Genomic DNA, 17,410 nt, shown 5'->3' on the forward strand with positions numbered 1-17,410 from the left:
TGCGGTCTGCTCCCCTCGGTCCTGTGCTCCGCTCCCCCGTCCTCCTGCCCGCTCCCCCCATGCTCCAATCAAACCCCCCCGCACTCCGATCCCCCCCCCGCACTCCGATCCCCCCCCCCCCGTGCTCCGATCCACCCGCCCGCACAGCGATCCCCCACTCCGTGCTCCAATCCACCCCCCCGTGTTCCGGTCCACCCCCCCCGTGCTCCGACACCCCCCCCCCCCCCCGTGCCCTGATCTCCCCCCCCCCCCTTATACTTATCTGGCCTCCCAGGGACCGTCCGTCTTCTTTCCTGGGCGCCGCCATCTTCCAAAATGGCGGGCACATGTGCAGTGAAAAAAGTAAATGACCCCCCCCCCCCCCCCCCTTGTCACCCCCATAGGTAGGGACAATAAAAAAAAATATTTTTTTTTTTTCCACTAAGGTTGGGGTAAGAACTAGGGGTAGGGGTAGGGGTAGGGTTAGGGTTTCGGTATGTGCACACGTATTCTGTTCCTCTGCGGATTTTTCCGCTGCGGATTTGATAAATCCGCAGTGCTAAACCGCTGCGGATTTATGGCGGATTTACCATGTTTTTTCTGCGCGTTTCAATGCGGTTTTACAACAGCGATTTTCTATTGGAGCAGTTGAAAACCGCTGCGGAATCCGCAGAAAGAAGTGACATGCTGCGGAATGTAAACCGCTGCGTTTCCGTGCAGTTTTTCCGCAGCATGTGTACAGCGATTTTTGTTTCCCATAGGTTTGCATTGAACTGTAAACTCAGCGTTTTCCGCAGCGTGTGCACATACCTTTAGAATTAGGCTATGTGCACACGGTGCGGATTGGCCGCTGCGGATCCGCAGCAGAGTTCCATCAGGCTTACAGTACCATGTAAACATATGGAAAGCCAAATCCGCTGTGCCCATGGTGCGGAAAATACCGCGCGGGAACGCTGCGTTGTATTTTCCGCAGCATGTCAATTCTTTGTGCGGATTCCGCAGCGTTTTACACCTGTTCCTCAATAGGAATCCGCAGGTGAAATCCGTACAAAAAACACTGGAAATCCGCGGTAAATCCGCAGGTAAAACGCAGTGCCTTTTACCCGCGGATTTTTCAAAAATGGTGCTGAAAAATCTCATATGAATCCGCAACGTTGGCACATAGCCTTAGGGCTAGGGTTGGGTTGGAATTAGGGTTGTGGTTAGGGTTAGGGGTGTGTTGGGGTTACGGGTGTGTTGGGGTTAGGGTTGTGATTAGGGTTACGGCTACAGTTGGGATAAGGGTTAGGGGTGTGTTGGAGTTAGAATTGAGGGGTTTCCACTGTTTAGGCACATCAGGGGGTCTCCAAACGCAACATGGCGCCACCATTAATTTCAGCCAATCTTGTATTCAAAAAGTCAAATGGTGCTCCCTCACTTCCGAGCCCCGACGTGCACACAAACAGTGGTTTACCCCCACATATGGGGTACCAGCATACTCAGGACAAACTGCGCAACAATTACTGGGGTCCAATTTCTCCTGTTACCCTTGTGAAAGTAAAGAAATGCTTGCTAAAACATCATTTTTGAGGAAAGAAAAATGATTTTTTATTTTCACGGCTCTGCGTTGTAAACGTCTGTGAAGCACTTGGGGGTTCAAAGTGCTCACCACATATCTAGATAAGTTCCTTGGGGGGTCTAGTTTCTAAAATGGGGTCACTTGTGGGGGGTTTCTACTGTTTAGGCACACCAGGGGCTCTGCAAACGCAATGTGACGCCTGCAGACCATTCCATCAAAGTCTGCATTTCAAAAGTCACTACTTCCCTTCTGAGCCCCGACGTGTGCCCAAACAGTGGTTTACCCCCACACATGGGGTATCAGCGTACTCAGGAGAAACTGGACAACAACTTTTGGGGTCCAATTTCTCCTGTAACCCTTGGGAAAATAAAAAATTCTGGGCTAAATACAGTTAGGTCCATATATATTTGGACAGAGACAACATTTTTCTAATTTTGGTTCTAGACATTACCACAATGAATTTTAAACAAAACAATTCAGATGCAGTTGAAGTTCAGACTTTCAGCTTTCATTTGAGGGTATCCACATTAAAATTGGATGAAGGGTTTAGGAGTTTCAGCTCCTTAACGTGTGCCACCCTGTTTTTAAAGGGACCAAAAGTAATTGGACAATTGACTCCAAGGCTATTTCATTGACAGGTGTGGGCAAACCCTTCGTTATGTCATTCTCCATTGAGCAGATAAAAGGCCTGGAGTTGATTTGAGGTGTGGTGCTTGCATTTGGAAGGTTTTGCTGTGAAGTAAACATGCGGTCAAAGGAGCTCTCCATGCAGGTGAAACAAGCCATCCTTAAGCTGCGAAAACAGAAAAAAACCCATCCGAGAAATTGCTACAATATTAGGAGTGGAAAAATCTACAAGTTGGTACATCCCGAGAAAGAAAGAAAGCACTGGTGAACTCATCAATGCAAAAAGACCTGGGCGCCCACGGAAGACAACAGTGGTGGATGATCGCAGAATAATCTCCATGGTGAAGAGAAACCCCTTCACAACCACCAACCAAGTGAACAACACTCTCCAGGAGGTAGGTGTATCAATATCCAAATCTACCATAAAGAGAAGACTGCATGAAAGTAAATACAGAGGGTTCACTGCACTGTGCAAGCCACTCATAAGCATCAAGAATAAAAAGGCTAGACTGGACTTTGCTAAAAAACATCTAAAAAAGCCAGCACAGTTCTGTAAGAACATTCTTTGGACAGATGAAACCAAGATCAACCTCTACCAGAATGATGGAAAGAGAAAAGTATGGTGAAGGCGTGGTACAGCTCATGATCCAAAGCATACCACATCATCTGTAAAACACGGCAGAGGCAGTGTGATGGCTTGGGCATGCATGGCTGCCAGTGGAACTGGGTCACTAGTGTTTATTGATGATGTGACACAGGACAGAAGCAGCCGAATGAATTCTGAGGTATTCAGAGCCGCCATACTGTGTGCTCAGATCCAGGCAAATGCAGCCAAACTGATTGGTCGTCGTTTCATACTACAGATGGACAATGACCCAAAACATAAAGCCAAAGCAACCCAAGAGATTATTAAAGCAAAGAAGTGGAATATTCTTGAATGGCCAAGTCAGTCACCTGATCTCAACCCAATTGAGCATGCATTTCACTTGTTAAAGACTAAACTTCAGACAGAAAGGCCCACAAACAAACCAACTGAAAACCACCGCAGTGAAGGCCTGGCAGATCATCAAAAAGGAGGAAACACAGCGTCTGGTGATGTCCATGAGTGCAAGTCTTCAGGCAGTCATTGCCAACAAAGGGTTTTCATCCAAGTACTAGAAATGGACAATTTATTTAAAATTATTGAATCTGTCCAATTACTATTGGTCCCTTTAAAAAGAGGGTGACACATGTTAAGGAGCTGAAACTCCTAAACCCTTCATCCAATTTTAATGTGGATACCCTCAAATGAAAGCTGAAAGGCTGAACTTCAACTGCATTTGAATTGTTTTGTTTAAAATTCATTGTGGTAATGTCTATAACCAAAATTAGATAAATGTTGTCTCTGTCCAAATATATATGGACCTAACTGTAATTATTTTTGAGGAAAGAAAACGTATTTATTATTTTCACGGCTCTGCATTATAAACGTCTATGAAGCACTTGGGGGTTCAAAGTGCTCACCACACATCTAGATTAGTTCCTTTCGGGGTCTAGTTTCCAAAATGGGGTCATTTGTGGGGGGTTTCTACTGTTTAGGCACATCAGGGGCTCTGCAAACGCAACGTGACGCCCGCAGAGCATTCCATCAAAGTCTGCATTTCAAAATGTCACTACTTCACTTCCGAGCCCCGGCATGTGCCCAAACAGTGGTTTACCCCCACATATGGGGTATCAGCGTACTCAGGAGAAACTGGACAACAACTTTTGGGGTCAAATTTCTCCTGTTACCCTTTCTAAAATAAAAAATTGCAGGCTAAAAAATCATTTTTGAGAAAATATTTTTTTTTTTTTATTTTCATGGCTCTGCGTTATAAACTTCTGTGAAGCACTTGGGGGTTCAAAGTCCTCACCACACATCTAGATTAGTTCCTTTGGGGGTCTAGTATCCAAAATGGGGTCATTTCTGGGGGATCTCCAATGTTTAGGCACACAGGGGCTCTCCAAACGTGACATGGTGTCCGCTAACGATTGGAGCTAATTTTCCATTTAAAAAGCCAAATGGCGTGCCATCCCTTCCGAGCCCTGCCGTGCGCCCAAACAGTGGTTTACCCCCACATATGGGGTATCAGCGTACTCAGGACAAACTGGACAACAATATTTGGGGTCCAATTTCTCCTATTATCCTTGGCAAAATAGGAAATTCCAGGCTAAAAAATCATTTTTGAGGAAAGAAAAATTATTTTTTATTTTCATGGCTCTGCGTTATAAACTTCTGTGAAGCACCTGGGGGTTTAAAGTGCTCAATATGCATCTAGAGAAGTTCCTTGGGGGGTCTAGTTTCCAAAATGGGGTCACTTGTGGGGGAGCTCCAATGCATAGGCACACAGGGGGCTCTCCAAACGCGACATGGTGTCCGCTAACAATTGGAGCAAATTTTCCATTCAAAAAGTCAAATGGCGCGCCTTCCCTTCCGAGCCCTGCCGTGTGCCCAAACAGTGGTTTACCCCCACATATTAGGTATCGGCGTACTCGGGAGAAATTGCCCAACAAATTTTATGATCCATTTTATCCTACTGCCCATGTGAAAATGAAAAAATTGAGGCGAAAAGAATTTTTTTGTGAAAAAAAAGTACTTTTTCATTTTTACAGATCAATTTGTGAAGCACCTGAGGGTTTAAAGTGCTCACTAGGCATCTAAATAAGTTCCTTGGGGGGTCTAGTTTCCAAAATGGGGTCACTTGTGGGGGAGCGCCAATGTTTAGGCACACAGGAGCTCTCCAAACGCGACATGGTGTCCGCTAACGATGGAAATAATTTTTCATTCAAAAAGTCAAATGGCGCTCCTTCCCTTCCGAGCCTTACCATGTGCCCAAACAGTGGTTTACCCCCACATATGAGGTATCGGCGTACTCAGGAGAAATTGCCCAACACATTTTAGGATCCATTTTATCCTGTTGCCCATGTGAAAATGAAAAAATTGAGGCTAAAAGAATTTTTTTGTGAAAAAAAAGTACTTTTTCATTTTTACGGATCAATTTGTGAAGCACCTGGGGGTTCAAAGTGCTCACTATGCATCTAGATAAGTTCCTTGGGGCGTCTAGTTTCCAAAATGGGGTCACTTGTGGGGGAGCTCCAATTTTTAGGCACACGGGGGCTCTCCAAACGTGACATGGTGTCCGCTAAAGAGTGGAGCCAATTTTTGATTCAAAAAGTCAAATGGCGCTCCTTCCCTTCCAAGCCCTGCCGTGCGCCCAAACAGTGGTTTACCCCCACATATGAGGTATCAGTGTACTCAGGACAAATTTCACAACAACTTTCGTGGTTCAGTTTCTCCTTTTACCATTGGGAAAATAAAAAAATTGTTGCTAAAATATAATTTTTGTGACTAAAAAGTTAAATGTTCATTTTTTCCTTCCATGTTGCTTCTGCTGCTGTGAAGCACCTGAAGGGTTAATAAACTTCTTGAATGTGGTTTTGAGTACCTTGAGGGGTGCAGTTTTTAGAATGGTGTCACTTTTGGGTATTTTCAGCCATATAGACCCCTCAAACTGACTTCAAATGTGAGGTGGTCCCTAAAAAAAATGGTTTTGTAAATTTCGTTGTAAAAATGACAAATCGCTGGTCAAATTTTAACCCTTATAACTTCCTAACAAAAAAAAATTTTGTTTCCAAAATTGTCCTGATGTAAAGTAAACATGTGGGAAATGTTATTTATTAACTATTTTGTGTCACATATCTCTCTGGTTTAACAGAATAAAAATTCAAAATGTGAAAATTGCGAAATTTTCAAAATTTTTGCCAAATTTCCGTTTTTATCACAAATAAACGCAGAATTTATTGACCTAAATTTACCAATAACATGAAGCCCAATATGTCACGAAAAAACAATCTCAGAACCGCTAGGATCCGTTGAAGCGTTCCTGAGTTATTACCTCATAAAGGGACACTGGTCAGAATTGCAAAAAACGGCAAGGTCTTTAAGGTCAAAATAGGCTGGGTCATGAAGGGGTTAATGGTGTTTTCTTTGTATTCATTCATATGCCGAGGACAAAAATAAACGTGGAATAATTGATGATAAAATTAAAAATGCAACTCGTGGTCATAGTTTGCACAAAAGCTGTATTTTTAGTGGTGGGTGTGCTTGGTTTTACAGCTTTGTTTTATACATTTGAATGGCACAAAGCTGTAGTGCCGCTCCCAAAAGTACAGGGCTGTGGACATTAATAAAGGTGACCAAGGACTGCCAAAAATCAGATTTGGTGGCCATAGTTACCCAGCCATGGTTTCTGCTGATTAGAAGGTCGGCCGCTATTCAAATGGACATGTAGCCGCTATACAGGTGATGGAGCAGTGCTGCTCAGCACCATACCTGTTTATATCTGGCCACCGGCGGAGCCGACAGCTGCTGAACAGTCAGAGTGCTGGATGTCGAACAATCTGATATTATTGACCTGTCAATATCAGAGTAGTGAAACCCCCGTTAAATTTGATTGTAAGTTTGAAGAAGACAAGCAGTACTTTTGCAGTTCATAAGAGATGTCATCTTTCAATAAATCCCCCACGTTCTAATGTTAATGAGATGACTCCGTTCACCCTTTCCAATTCTACACACCAAAGTCAGCCTTGTTTGTTTTCCATCTCAAAACGTGAAAATTTTAATTTTTGGACATTTTGTATATGGATATGTGCATTATAAAGCAACCAAAATATTTGTTCTTAATGAAGAAAAAAAAAAAGAAATATGCCGTTAACTGTAAACTGATGAGCAATAATAGTTGTGATAACGCTTCTTTCCATACTTGTGATGAGTTTTTATTCTTAAAGCCAAATTTAGTTTTTATGGTTGTCCCATGAGAATGACTAAGATGCAGCGAGGGTATTGTTCATATTGTGAAATTAGGATTAAAAACAACAGCAAAAATTATATTTTATTGATCTAAGGTGATGGAAAATGCAGAGAAAATGTGAGTAATTAGTGGTGAGCGAGTGTACTCGTTGCTCGGGTGGTCTCCGAGTATTTGTTAGTGCTCGGAGATTGTTTTCATCGCAGCAGCTTAATGATTTACAGCTATTAGCCAGCCTGAGTACATGTGGGGATTCCCTGGCAACCAGCTAACCCCCACATGTACTCAGCCTGGCTAATAGCTGTAAATCATGCTGCTGAGTCGATGAAAATTAAATCTCCGAACACTCACAAATACGAGATCACCCGAGCGTGCTCAGGAAAACCCGAGCAACGAGTATACTCGCTCATCAATGTTACTCATCAGATGTGATATAAGAAGTGTTGGATAATTTGTAGAAATTTACCGTAAATGGAACCAGTCAGAAACCTCTACACTGTCAATTCATATGTCTATATAGCCCTTTAAAATAAAATATTCATTTGACCCCTTTATGATCCCAAAGCGATGCTCCAGCTGCAAGTGATGACATTTAGAAGTTGTGTATATATTGGTCGGGCAGTACATTGGGCTGTGAAGATGCACTCCGCTCCTCAGCCTCACGCTGTATTCCCTGCCTACCGCCACTCACCTCAGGTAATGCACAGTGTGAGGCTGAGGAGCTGTACGTGCATCCTCACGGCCCAGTGTACCTCCAGAAACCGAACTGCAGCTTGTCGGTGTATTTTTGGACACTTGTCAGTATACGTATAGTCTAAAGACGATGCATAAATAATTTGATAGCCAGAACATGGAATGGGGGTGCGTCACTTTCACGTCGGAGGTTATATGTCTGATCTTGGTGAAGGGGTTAATAATATGCTAATGACAAAAGGAGAAACACCCCTGATTTTAATAGCGAACACTAGCAAAAGAGACCGTGTGTAATCTGCATAACCTTATAGAACGTCACTAAGGATCAGGATGATGTCCCCTTCCAAAGCATTATGGTATTAGATGAATAATGAGGCCCCTGTAATTAGGCTTATCTATAAGTTTTCTATACGTTTCTGTGTGCAGCTTATATACAGATCTATGTGGGTGCACGGTAACGGACCACATACATACTGTGGTTAGGTGATCAAAAAGGATGAGTGCTAAATAAGACTGTACCACGTTTGTAGTTTACTATGGATGCGTATAGGTCTGCATAGCAAAATATTAGTAAATAATATTGTACTGGTGGAAAACTCAGCTTCTCACTTTTTTCCTATTGAGTAATATGAGTGGGCAGATTAGTATTCTGAATCCTTAAAGTAACAGATACCTTATGGAAGAAAGGTCAAGGAAGTTTTCCACTTTTATAAAGTGGACCCCACAGACATACAGGCAGTAATTACCAGAGCCGGCTCCCTGCTGCTGCTCCGGGCCTGTGTTTTGGCTGCAGTGGTAACGGCACGTTGAGCTGCAGCCAATCACTTCAGCGTCTTATGCTGTCTACATCAGCATAACTACTGAGCTGAAGTGATTGGCTGCAGCTTGATGCGAGCTGTCAATGGGTGTTGTAGCCAAAATCCAGATTGGAGCAGTGACATGGAGCCAACGCTGGGGCTGGTGAGTAGTGGCTCTTTTTTTTTTTTTTTTTTAAAGCTTTTTTCCCACTAAGGTTCTGTCACCGTGGATAGATTAGAATAATCAGTCTTATTCTATCCAGGGTTTAATAAAATATATAAAAAATTAGTAGAACTAGCTAACTTTGTCACCATCAGAAAGATTACATGATACATCAATGAACATTTTAACAAATATTTATTTAAAGGTTTCTATGGCAATGGCAGAGTACTGTAGGGACACAGACTAGTGTGCACAGAGCCCACATTCAGACCATCACTACGTGTGTGTATGTGATTATGCAGAATGAAGTCCTTTCTCTTGTGCTTTCCATCATGGAGAGCCTGGTTTGTAGCTGGAACCAGTCAGATTTTAGCTTCTTTAGTGGAGCGCCTACAAGGTTATATACTTGGTGATGCAGAGGTCGTTAGCTTGTGATCACGGCCCACTTTGGTTCCATATCTGATTTTAAAAAAATGACAATAAGCAATTGTGTACTTAAAGGGAACGAGTCCTGTTGCGTGCAGGGTGTTGTAGATCAGGAGGAGCCAATCTGCTGATTTCTTCAAATCCCTGGTGTTTGGGCGAGTCTAGTGGGCGGTCCCATTCAGTGACTTAAAGGGACACTGTCACCTGAATTTGGAGGGAACAATCTTCAGCCATGGAGGCAGGGTTTTCGGGTGTTTGATTCACCCTTTCCTTACCCGCTGGCTGCATGCTGGCTGCAATATTGGATTGAAGTTCATTCTCTGTCCTCCATAGTACACACCTGCGCAAGGCAAGATTGCACCTTGTGCAGGCGTGTACTATGGAGGACAAAGAATGAACTCCAATCCAATATTGCAGCAGCATGCAGCCAGCGGGTAAGGAAAGGGTGAATCAAAAACCCAAAAACCCCGCCTCCATGGCTGAAGATTGTTCCCTCCAAATTCAGGTGACAGTGTCCCTTTAATTCTTCCATGTATGCCTGCAGTCACAGCTGTCAATCACAATTAGGACCGCCCCCTGGACTCATGTGCACATACACCAGGGATTTCATTGGATATAACACAATTTATACGGAATCTTTTCCAACAAACCTACATCCGGTATCATTCTGCTCAGCTTCTCCTGCTCTATTCTGTGCTGTCCACAGACCACACTGCACAAATAAAAGAGGACCTGGCACCAGGTCAGAAATACTCAGACTTTGCTCTTTTAATTCCTGCTTGCTCCCAAGTATTTGCATATGGTTCCAGAAATATGGGTCTTTTTAATTTAGTGCCCTGTGGGCATGCCTTTAATATCTGCATTATTACTCTGTGAGCAAAGTCCCCTTGATAAATCCCATAAAAATGAGCACTACATAAAAAAAACTTCATGTAACTTTTAGGGTATGTGCAGAAACGCTGCAGAACTGCACTGTGATTTACAGTACAATGTAAATCAATGTGAAAAAAAAAAGCTGTGCACATGGTGCAGAAAAATCTGCGCAGGAACGCTGCAGATTTCAAAGAAGTGCATGTCACTTCTTTTGTGCAGTTCTGCAGCGTTTCTGCAGCAGTTTTTTCTGCACCATGTGCACAGCTTTTTTTTTCACATTGATTTACATTGTACTGCGTAGAAACTGCGTAGAAACTGCATCAAATCTGCAGATGCAGATTTAGTGCAGAAAATTCTGCACCACATTTCCTACGTGTGCACATAGCCTTACGCAGATTTATGAAAGAAAAAACCTTGATGTTCAGGGGAGCAACAGGAATAACATAAGAAACATATGAGCCAATTTTGACCTTGTAACGGGTCCCCTGAACATTTATCACCAAGCTTCTGTTTTCTATGTGCTTGTGGCAATCATTATGGTATCGTGTGGTGACTCTATTCTGTAAATGACGCTGCTGCGCTGACCTCAGTGTTCTCCATGTGCCGTACACATCAGATCTCTGCCGCAGCTTATCTCGGGGACAACAAATGGAAAGGCAGGCCAGAAACGACCTCTGATAGACCTCTCCCGCAACATTCATACACATTGAGGGGCGACCAAACCCATGGAGTCCAATCGACATTTGACCAGTGTGTATGGGGGCATGAAGGAATGTTACAAGATAAAGGTATTAAGTTGTATATCGCTCCTCCGCCCCAGTGACCTGTGAGGTCAGTGATTGGCTGCAGCAGACAGTATACACATTCACCTCTGGTATCGGCAGGGACCACTGCATTAGCCGTAGGTTTTTGCTACACCATGACAGCAGGTGCACAGACCCTCATTTCAGTGACATATCACTTACTGCTTCACTGTACAGTTTTGATAAAATCACAGTTTTATCTGCTGCAGATCTAGCAGTTCTCTGAATTCTGTGCTCTGTATAAACCCCATCCACATTGCTTATTGACAGCTTCCTGTGTATACTGTGCATAGGCGGAAAGCTGCCAATTAGTGGTGGCGACAGCGTTCTACAGAGCTTATAAAGGAGGACTACAGTGCAGCAGATTTACTAGTCCTCTAGTGATAATCTCCTGCTAATAAAACTACACTGAGTAGCCCAGTAAGTGATATGTCACCAGAACCAGGGACTCTTCTCCTACATTATGCTCTCAGGTTAGGTGGCATATTCCCTTTATTAGGACTGGTGCCTGTGAGCATGTGCAGTAGCAAGCTCCGCTGCTGTGACCTGGCCATAGTTGGCAGTATGAGTGATCTCCAGGACACAGTGGCGGAGCTATCTGTTCATAGAGAGCACATTGAAAGGGTGGTCCAGGTGCTTTAAATAATGCTCATAATGAAAGTCGGGTACTCTGGTGGTCACTGTCGTGTTGCACGTGAACGCTGCAGCCAATCGGTGGTGTCGGTAGTCCCATCCGCTGACATGACCGCCTGGCAGACTTTCCTGCTGTATCCTATATTTTGTGTTACACTGTACCAAGTGCTGGAGCAACAGAAGACAAAATCCCACATGTTCGTTACCATGGAAACTGCCAGCCTAGGCCGGGGTTGTCAGCTGGCATATTGTGTGGGTGGCGTTACTGAACAGCTCCTTTTCATCTTGTTGGTTGCTTTTTGGATGCTAGATGCTTTTTTTTCAGCCTTTTGATTAAACCTTTCTGTAAAAACACCCGTTTACCAAATATTCTTAATAAAATCAGTACTTTTCTCGCCAATCTGGAATAACGTTTCCCTTCTGTATTTCTATGGATGTGTGACTGCCATTTGTTCCCAATGTTTACCCGTCATGGCAATTATGGGGAATGAGTGCGACCCTGAATACTTGATTCCATAGAGTAATATAGTGGATGTGTTGTAAGCAGCGCTTGTGGTTGATTCTGGCTCACCAGCTTTCCGCTTCATTTCAGATCGCGCGGGTAGCATTAGCACTCTTGATTCTCTGGACTTTGCGCGGTACTCTGATGATGGAAATAGGGAAACTGACGAGCGGGTGGCAGGTGAGTAGCATCAGACATTGATCAGTTGTCCGCTTTAAAAATGCCATTCTTGGTTTGCTTAGAATATGCCATTTAAGAGTATTGATGTCGGCCGGAGGTTCGGCAGCTCCTTTTCCAGCTTGGTTTTGCCTCAGGATGTGTTTCCAATGTCCACACATGACCAGTGCTATGTGTGAGGGGGCTGGCTGACGGCGTATCTCTGCAGCTATAAATATGGCCGCCCTCTGTCTGCATCAGTGAGCATGGGCTGGCCTAGCTGTTGGAATGATCACTCAGCCAGTCTCTCTGATGATGTGCAACCATAGGAAACACTCTCCTGTTTTGAGCACAGTCTGGAAATGGAACCACTGGAACAACTAGCACTGATCTTCAGATTGGAACACCTTCTATAATATGATTGACCTATACCTTTACCCATGATCGCATCAGAGAGAGGCAGATAAATGGCAGAGCATCTCTGTGCGTTTCAATGGTTTCCTGCCCTTGCAGGTAGACCGACGTCCCTGGGCTGCCAGGGTGAAGAGTTTGTTTAAATACTTAAACATATGCATTATTTTTTTTACTTACATGCGCACCTATCACTTTAATTTTCCAGGTTTCTTCTAATGCACCTTCTCTGAGAAAACCTACTCCAATTTTTTTAAAAAAAGATGTTTAAAAAAAATAGCTATTACATCCTATTAAATGCCCTGCTACAACAATGGTGTCTACTTCCCACCTCATCCCTGCAGGGTATGTAACTGCAGACCTGCGCTGACCCTCGGGGTGGTGGTACTGTGCAGCCGGGTATTTAAAAGCTTTGCTATGGTTAGTTTTTCTTTTCTCACATTTGCTGCTATTGGGGAACTGCTCAGTAGATTGTGACCATATTCTGCACATTTCAATGACTGTAACGATGGGTAATACAGAACTTGTAATTCCAGCTTCTAATTTCAGTCTTTCGCAAAAAGTCACATGAGACATTCCAGTGTGCCGATATTCTGCAATCATCCTGAAGCTGTCACTTTTGAGATCCCCCTCCCCCCATCATTCTACCCAAATATTTCACTATAAGGTGTTAGATTGTATCACTATGATACATTGTATGAAAGTTTCTGCGATGTGTATCTTTATACTCCACAAGGATTCTTTTAGCTCTTGTACTTTGTGCATGTTCTGTGACTGTACTACTTACAGAATTAAGAAAGATAGCAATAACTACATGAAATATGTAGGACGTATCATCTATGAAAAAGAAACATGCAGCAGAGTGTGTGTCATCGTTGGCCTTCCTCTCACCCTCCAGACATTACTCTTTTTTTGTCTGACCATTGCCATTGGTTTCTTGCAGTCTGACATAGTTTCTTTTTTTTTGTGTCCTCACCAATTTTTGGTCGTGTTTCATGTTGCGATGTTTGTGTTTTTTTTTATATGTATATATTTTTTTAATTATAATGTCTTATTTACATTTTTCCAATTCCTTTTATACCAACTTTTTTTTTCTCATTGCCTTCATTATTGGCTTGATTATGCATCTCGTTTTCTTGAGGATCAGGATCTAACCCAAACCAATTTGAACGATTTAATCTTATAATATTTTTTATTTAATTATATGGAATAAAAATAAACTAGTTAAGGTTTCATGAAGACTATAGCAGAAAAATATGGTTTTAATATGGAGTTCACCATGGGCACATAAGATGCACAGAATGGCGTGCCTCTATTGGGTTATAGATCGACTCTCTGTTTTGGCCTAAGTATGCTGTATGTCTTCTGAAAGAAAGAGGTTGTTATATGTCCCAGTACAAGCACTTTCAGGGTATGTGAACACTGTTTTTTTTTTCAGGTGGATTTTACCTGGAACCCACCAGAGAAAGTGGTAAAAAGAAAGTAAAAAAAAAACACAAAAACTTTTGATTTAAACCCATCACTAAAGGTGTCATAGAGATGTCCGAAAAGATGCTTCTGCGTTTACCTGAAGAGTCTTTTACTTCAAAAATGTTTTGGGTATGCTGGTGTGTGGAAGACGCCATGTGAACATGCCCTTCGTGACCTCTTTCTCCGGCACAACTGGCCTGGAAGCCGCATGAAAAAGCACAAAAAATTGCCAAAAAGAATTAACATATGCTTATCAAAATTTAATTATTGGCCATATGTTTCTTTTTTTTTCCCAACTCTTTTAACCCATTCAGACGTTGAAAGTCGTAGAGCAGCTGAAATGAGTGTCCTGAGCATTATTCAGGTACCTTCTGCTTGGTGGCTTTCCTGAAGCTTGTGCTACGACAACGGTGCGGTTCTGCCAACATCTAAGACGTCATGTGCACATACCCTAGAAAGGACCAGTAACCTGGTGTCAGGAGCTTCTTAGATAGAAAATTGACATAATTTGCAAGGAAGACATACAGATATTTTCCATGGATCTGATCCTTTCTCTTCCACTGAACACTTCAGCCAAGGCTGCCCATATTGGCCTCCAATTCCCACAGTGCACATAGCCTGCCCCATCCCAGAGGCAGACGGCGAGTCCTACATTATAGCTCTTGCTGAATCGGGCCAGGACAATGATTGTTGTTGCTACATGTGTAGTTTTGGGTGACAGAACCTGTTTCTCAGAATTTGGCAGTGAGTTTGTCAGATGCAGTGTGGGTAATGAGAAGCCTTTTTGGTGGCACCAGCGGAAATCTTCTGCGATTACTTGTCTGATTTGTTGACAAGACACCAGGACAATCTCAAAATATTCTGGTTGGGATAACGCCACCACATAATGTGCAGAAGAAGAATCACTGCTTTTAACACGAGAACAAATGGTTGCATTAACATGAAGCCCGAGATTTGATTTTTTTGGTGATATTCTCTCCCACTTTGGTGTGTCACACACCTACCTTTTCATTTTGAAATACTGAAGGTAAAGCCAATCTGGCAGCATTCAAGATGGCCATCATTTGGTGACCTGGCTGAACTGGTTTTCCTCTCCTCTGTAGCTAGTGTCTAACATTTGATCTCAGTCTGCCAAACCACTTTCTTATTATATGGGTGTTTCCATTTGAGTAACTTTGTGTTATAGCCCCTATTTAGTAGTGTTAATCGGGGGGATACAGGTCGGCTCCAGTAATCGCTTAAATTAAGGTAGTGCTACAGTGTGAGCCAAGTGGTGTATGGGCCACAGACTAGCTGTGGAGCTCTGCTCAAGCATAAGAGCCCAGCCTCCCACTGATGAAAACTACTGTGGCTATAACATATCAAGGAATGATTACATGTTTAGAAATACTCTAAATGTAGCTTGTGTTATTGAGGATGCTATGCTGTCAGCAGGCACTATGTTGTAGACTGATTGATATACTGAATATCTCTATCCCCCTTTATTATCCGCCCACAAGGCAGATATGCGGTCGATTTTCCATCTGGATTTTTCGGGCAGAAAATCTTAATCATTTTACAGTAAAAGCAAAATGTATGAAATTGTCCTAATTATCATCTGCACTCTACATAAGTCAATTGCGCTACAGATTGGTGGCAAATTATTGCATCTTCATTTTCTTTAAACTAATTTTGCCACAAAAAACTGGGAAAACTTATTGACTCGAGTATTAGCCTAGGGTGGGAAATGCAGCAGCTACCGGTAAATGTCAAAAGTAAAAATAGATACCAATAAAAGTAAAACTAATATAGACATCAGTAGATTAAATGTTTTTGAATATCCATATTGAATCAGGAGCACCATATAATGCTCCATACAGTTTATGATGGGCCCCATAAGATGCTCCATATTAATATATGCCCCATATAATCCTGCATAAAGGTTAATAATGGCCACATAAGATGCTGCATAGACATATTTGCCCAATATAATGCTGCACAAATGTTTATTATGGCCCCATAAGATGCTCCATAAAGATATTTGCCCCATATAGTGCTGCACAAACCTTGATTATGGCCCCATAAGATGCTCCATACAGACACTTGCCCCATATAATGCTCCACAAACGTTAATTATGGCCTCATAAGATGCTCCATAAAGTTTGATGGGCCCCATAAGGCTACTTTCACACTAGCATCGTGCACTGCACGTCGCTATGCGTCGTTTTGTAGAAAAAATGCATCCTGCAAAAGTGCTTGCAGGATGTGTTTTTTCTCCATTGACTTGCATTAGCGTCGCATTGCGACGCTTTGCCACACGTCGCAACCGTCGTGCGACGGTTGCACCTTGTTGTGGCGGACCGTCGGCTGAAAAAAACATTACTCCGCCCCCACCTCCCCACACCTCACAATGGGGCAGCGGATGCGCTGGAAAAATGCATCCGCTGCCCCCGTTGTGCGGCGCATTCACTGCTAGCGTCAGTACGTCGGCCCGACACACTGCGACAGGCCGAGTACGACGCTAGTGTGAAAGTAGCCTAAGATGCTCCATACAGACACTTGCCCCATATAGTGCTGCACAAACCTTGATTATGGCCCCATAAGATGCTCCATACAGACACTTGCCCCATTTGCTGTTGCTGCGATAAAACAAATCACATACTCACCTCTCCATCGCTCAGGCCCCCGGCACTTTCAATATTCACCTGACTTCGACCCGGCACCGCTCCGTCTTCAGCGTCTTCCGCACTGACGTTCAGGCAGAGAGCGCGCACTAACCACGTCACCGCGTGCTCTGACCTGAGCGTCACTGCAGAAGACGCTGAAGATGGAGTGGCGCCGGAACGGGGAGCAGGTGAATATCGCGCAGCGCTCCCCGTTATACTCACCTGCTCCTGGCGCGGTGCAGTCCCTGCTTCCCTGGCACCACAGCTTCTTCCTGTATTGAGCTGTCACCGTTACCGCTCATTACAGTAATGACTATGTGGCTCCACCTCTATGGGAGGTGGAGCCGCATATTCATTACTGTAATGATCGGTACCATGTGACCGCTCAGTACAGGAAGAAGTTGCTGGGGAACCAGGGACCACGCCAGGAGCAGGTGAGTATAATTAGACATCCCCTGCTCCCCCTCCCCTGCCGACCCCTGGGTATGACTCGAGTATAAGCCGAGAGGAGGACTTTCAACCCAAAAAAATGGGCCGAAAATCTCGGCTTATACTCGAGTATATACGGTAATATGATTTACCATACAGGAGAGTATAAGACAACAGTACAGGTTACCTTACACCAGTGGTCCCCAACCTTTCCTAACTCGCGAGCCATAGCCAGAGCATCCCACCCACCCGTATAGTGACATTCAGTATCTGCTTCCCCCTCAGAAGTGACACCCAGATCCCCCAATATTGGTGTAATACCAGACAAAGCTTCCCACGGAAACTACACCAAGGCTATAGACTTACATCTAGGAGTTTCCATCTTGCCCTCCTTCAGTATTCTTGCATCCATCACTTCC

General features: G+C 43.6%; 1 protein-coding gene across 6 annotated transcripts in view; it reads left to right on the forward strand.

Annotated features, from left to right (window-relative positions):
- Positions 1–17,410, forward strand: part of RELCH (RAB11 binding and LisH domain, coiled-coil and HEAT repeat containing) — a 190,901-nt gene that overhangs the window by 22,435 nt on the left and 151,056 nt on the right. For all 6 annotated transcript variants that reach the window (XR_011314046.1, XM_069730630.1, XM_069730633.1 and 3 more), the window contains exon 2: positions 11,971–12,060. Coding sequence is in view for 5 of the 6 variants with exons in the window: in XM_069730630.1 (XP_069586731.1) it covers positions 11,971–12,060 (90 nt within the window). In the remaining variant the exon portion in view is untranslated. The remainder of the gene's footprint in view (positions 1–11,970; positions 12,061–17,410) is intronic.

This window comes from Ranitomeya imitator, chromosome 6, assembly GCF_032444005.1.
Source record: "Ranitomeya imitator isolate aRanImi1 chromosome 6, aRanImi1.pri, whole genome shotgun sequence".
NCBI classification, from domain to species: domain Eukaryota; kingdom Metazoa; phylum Chordata; class Amphibia; order Anura; family Dendrobatidae; genus Ranitomeya; species Ranitomeya imitator.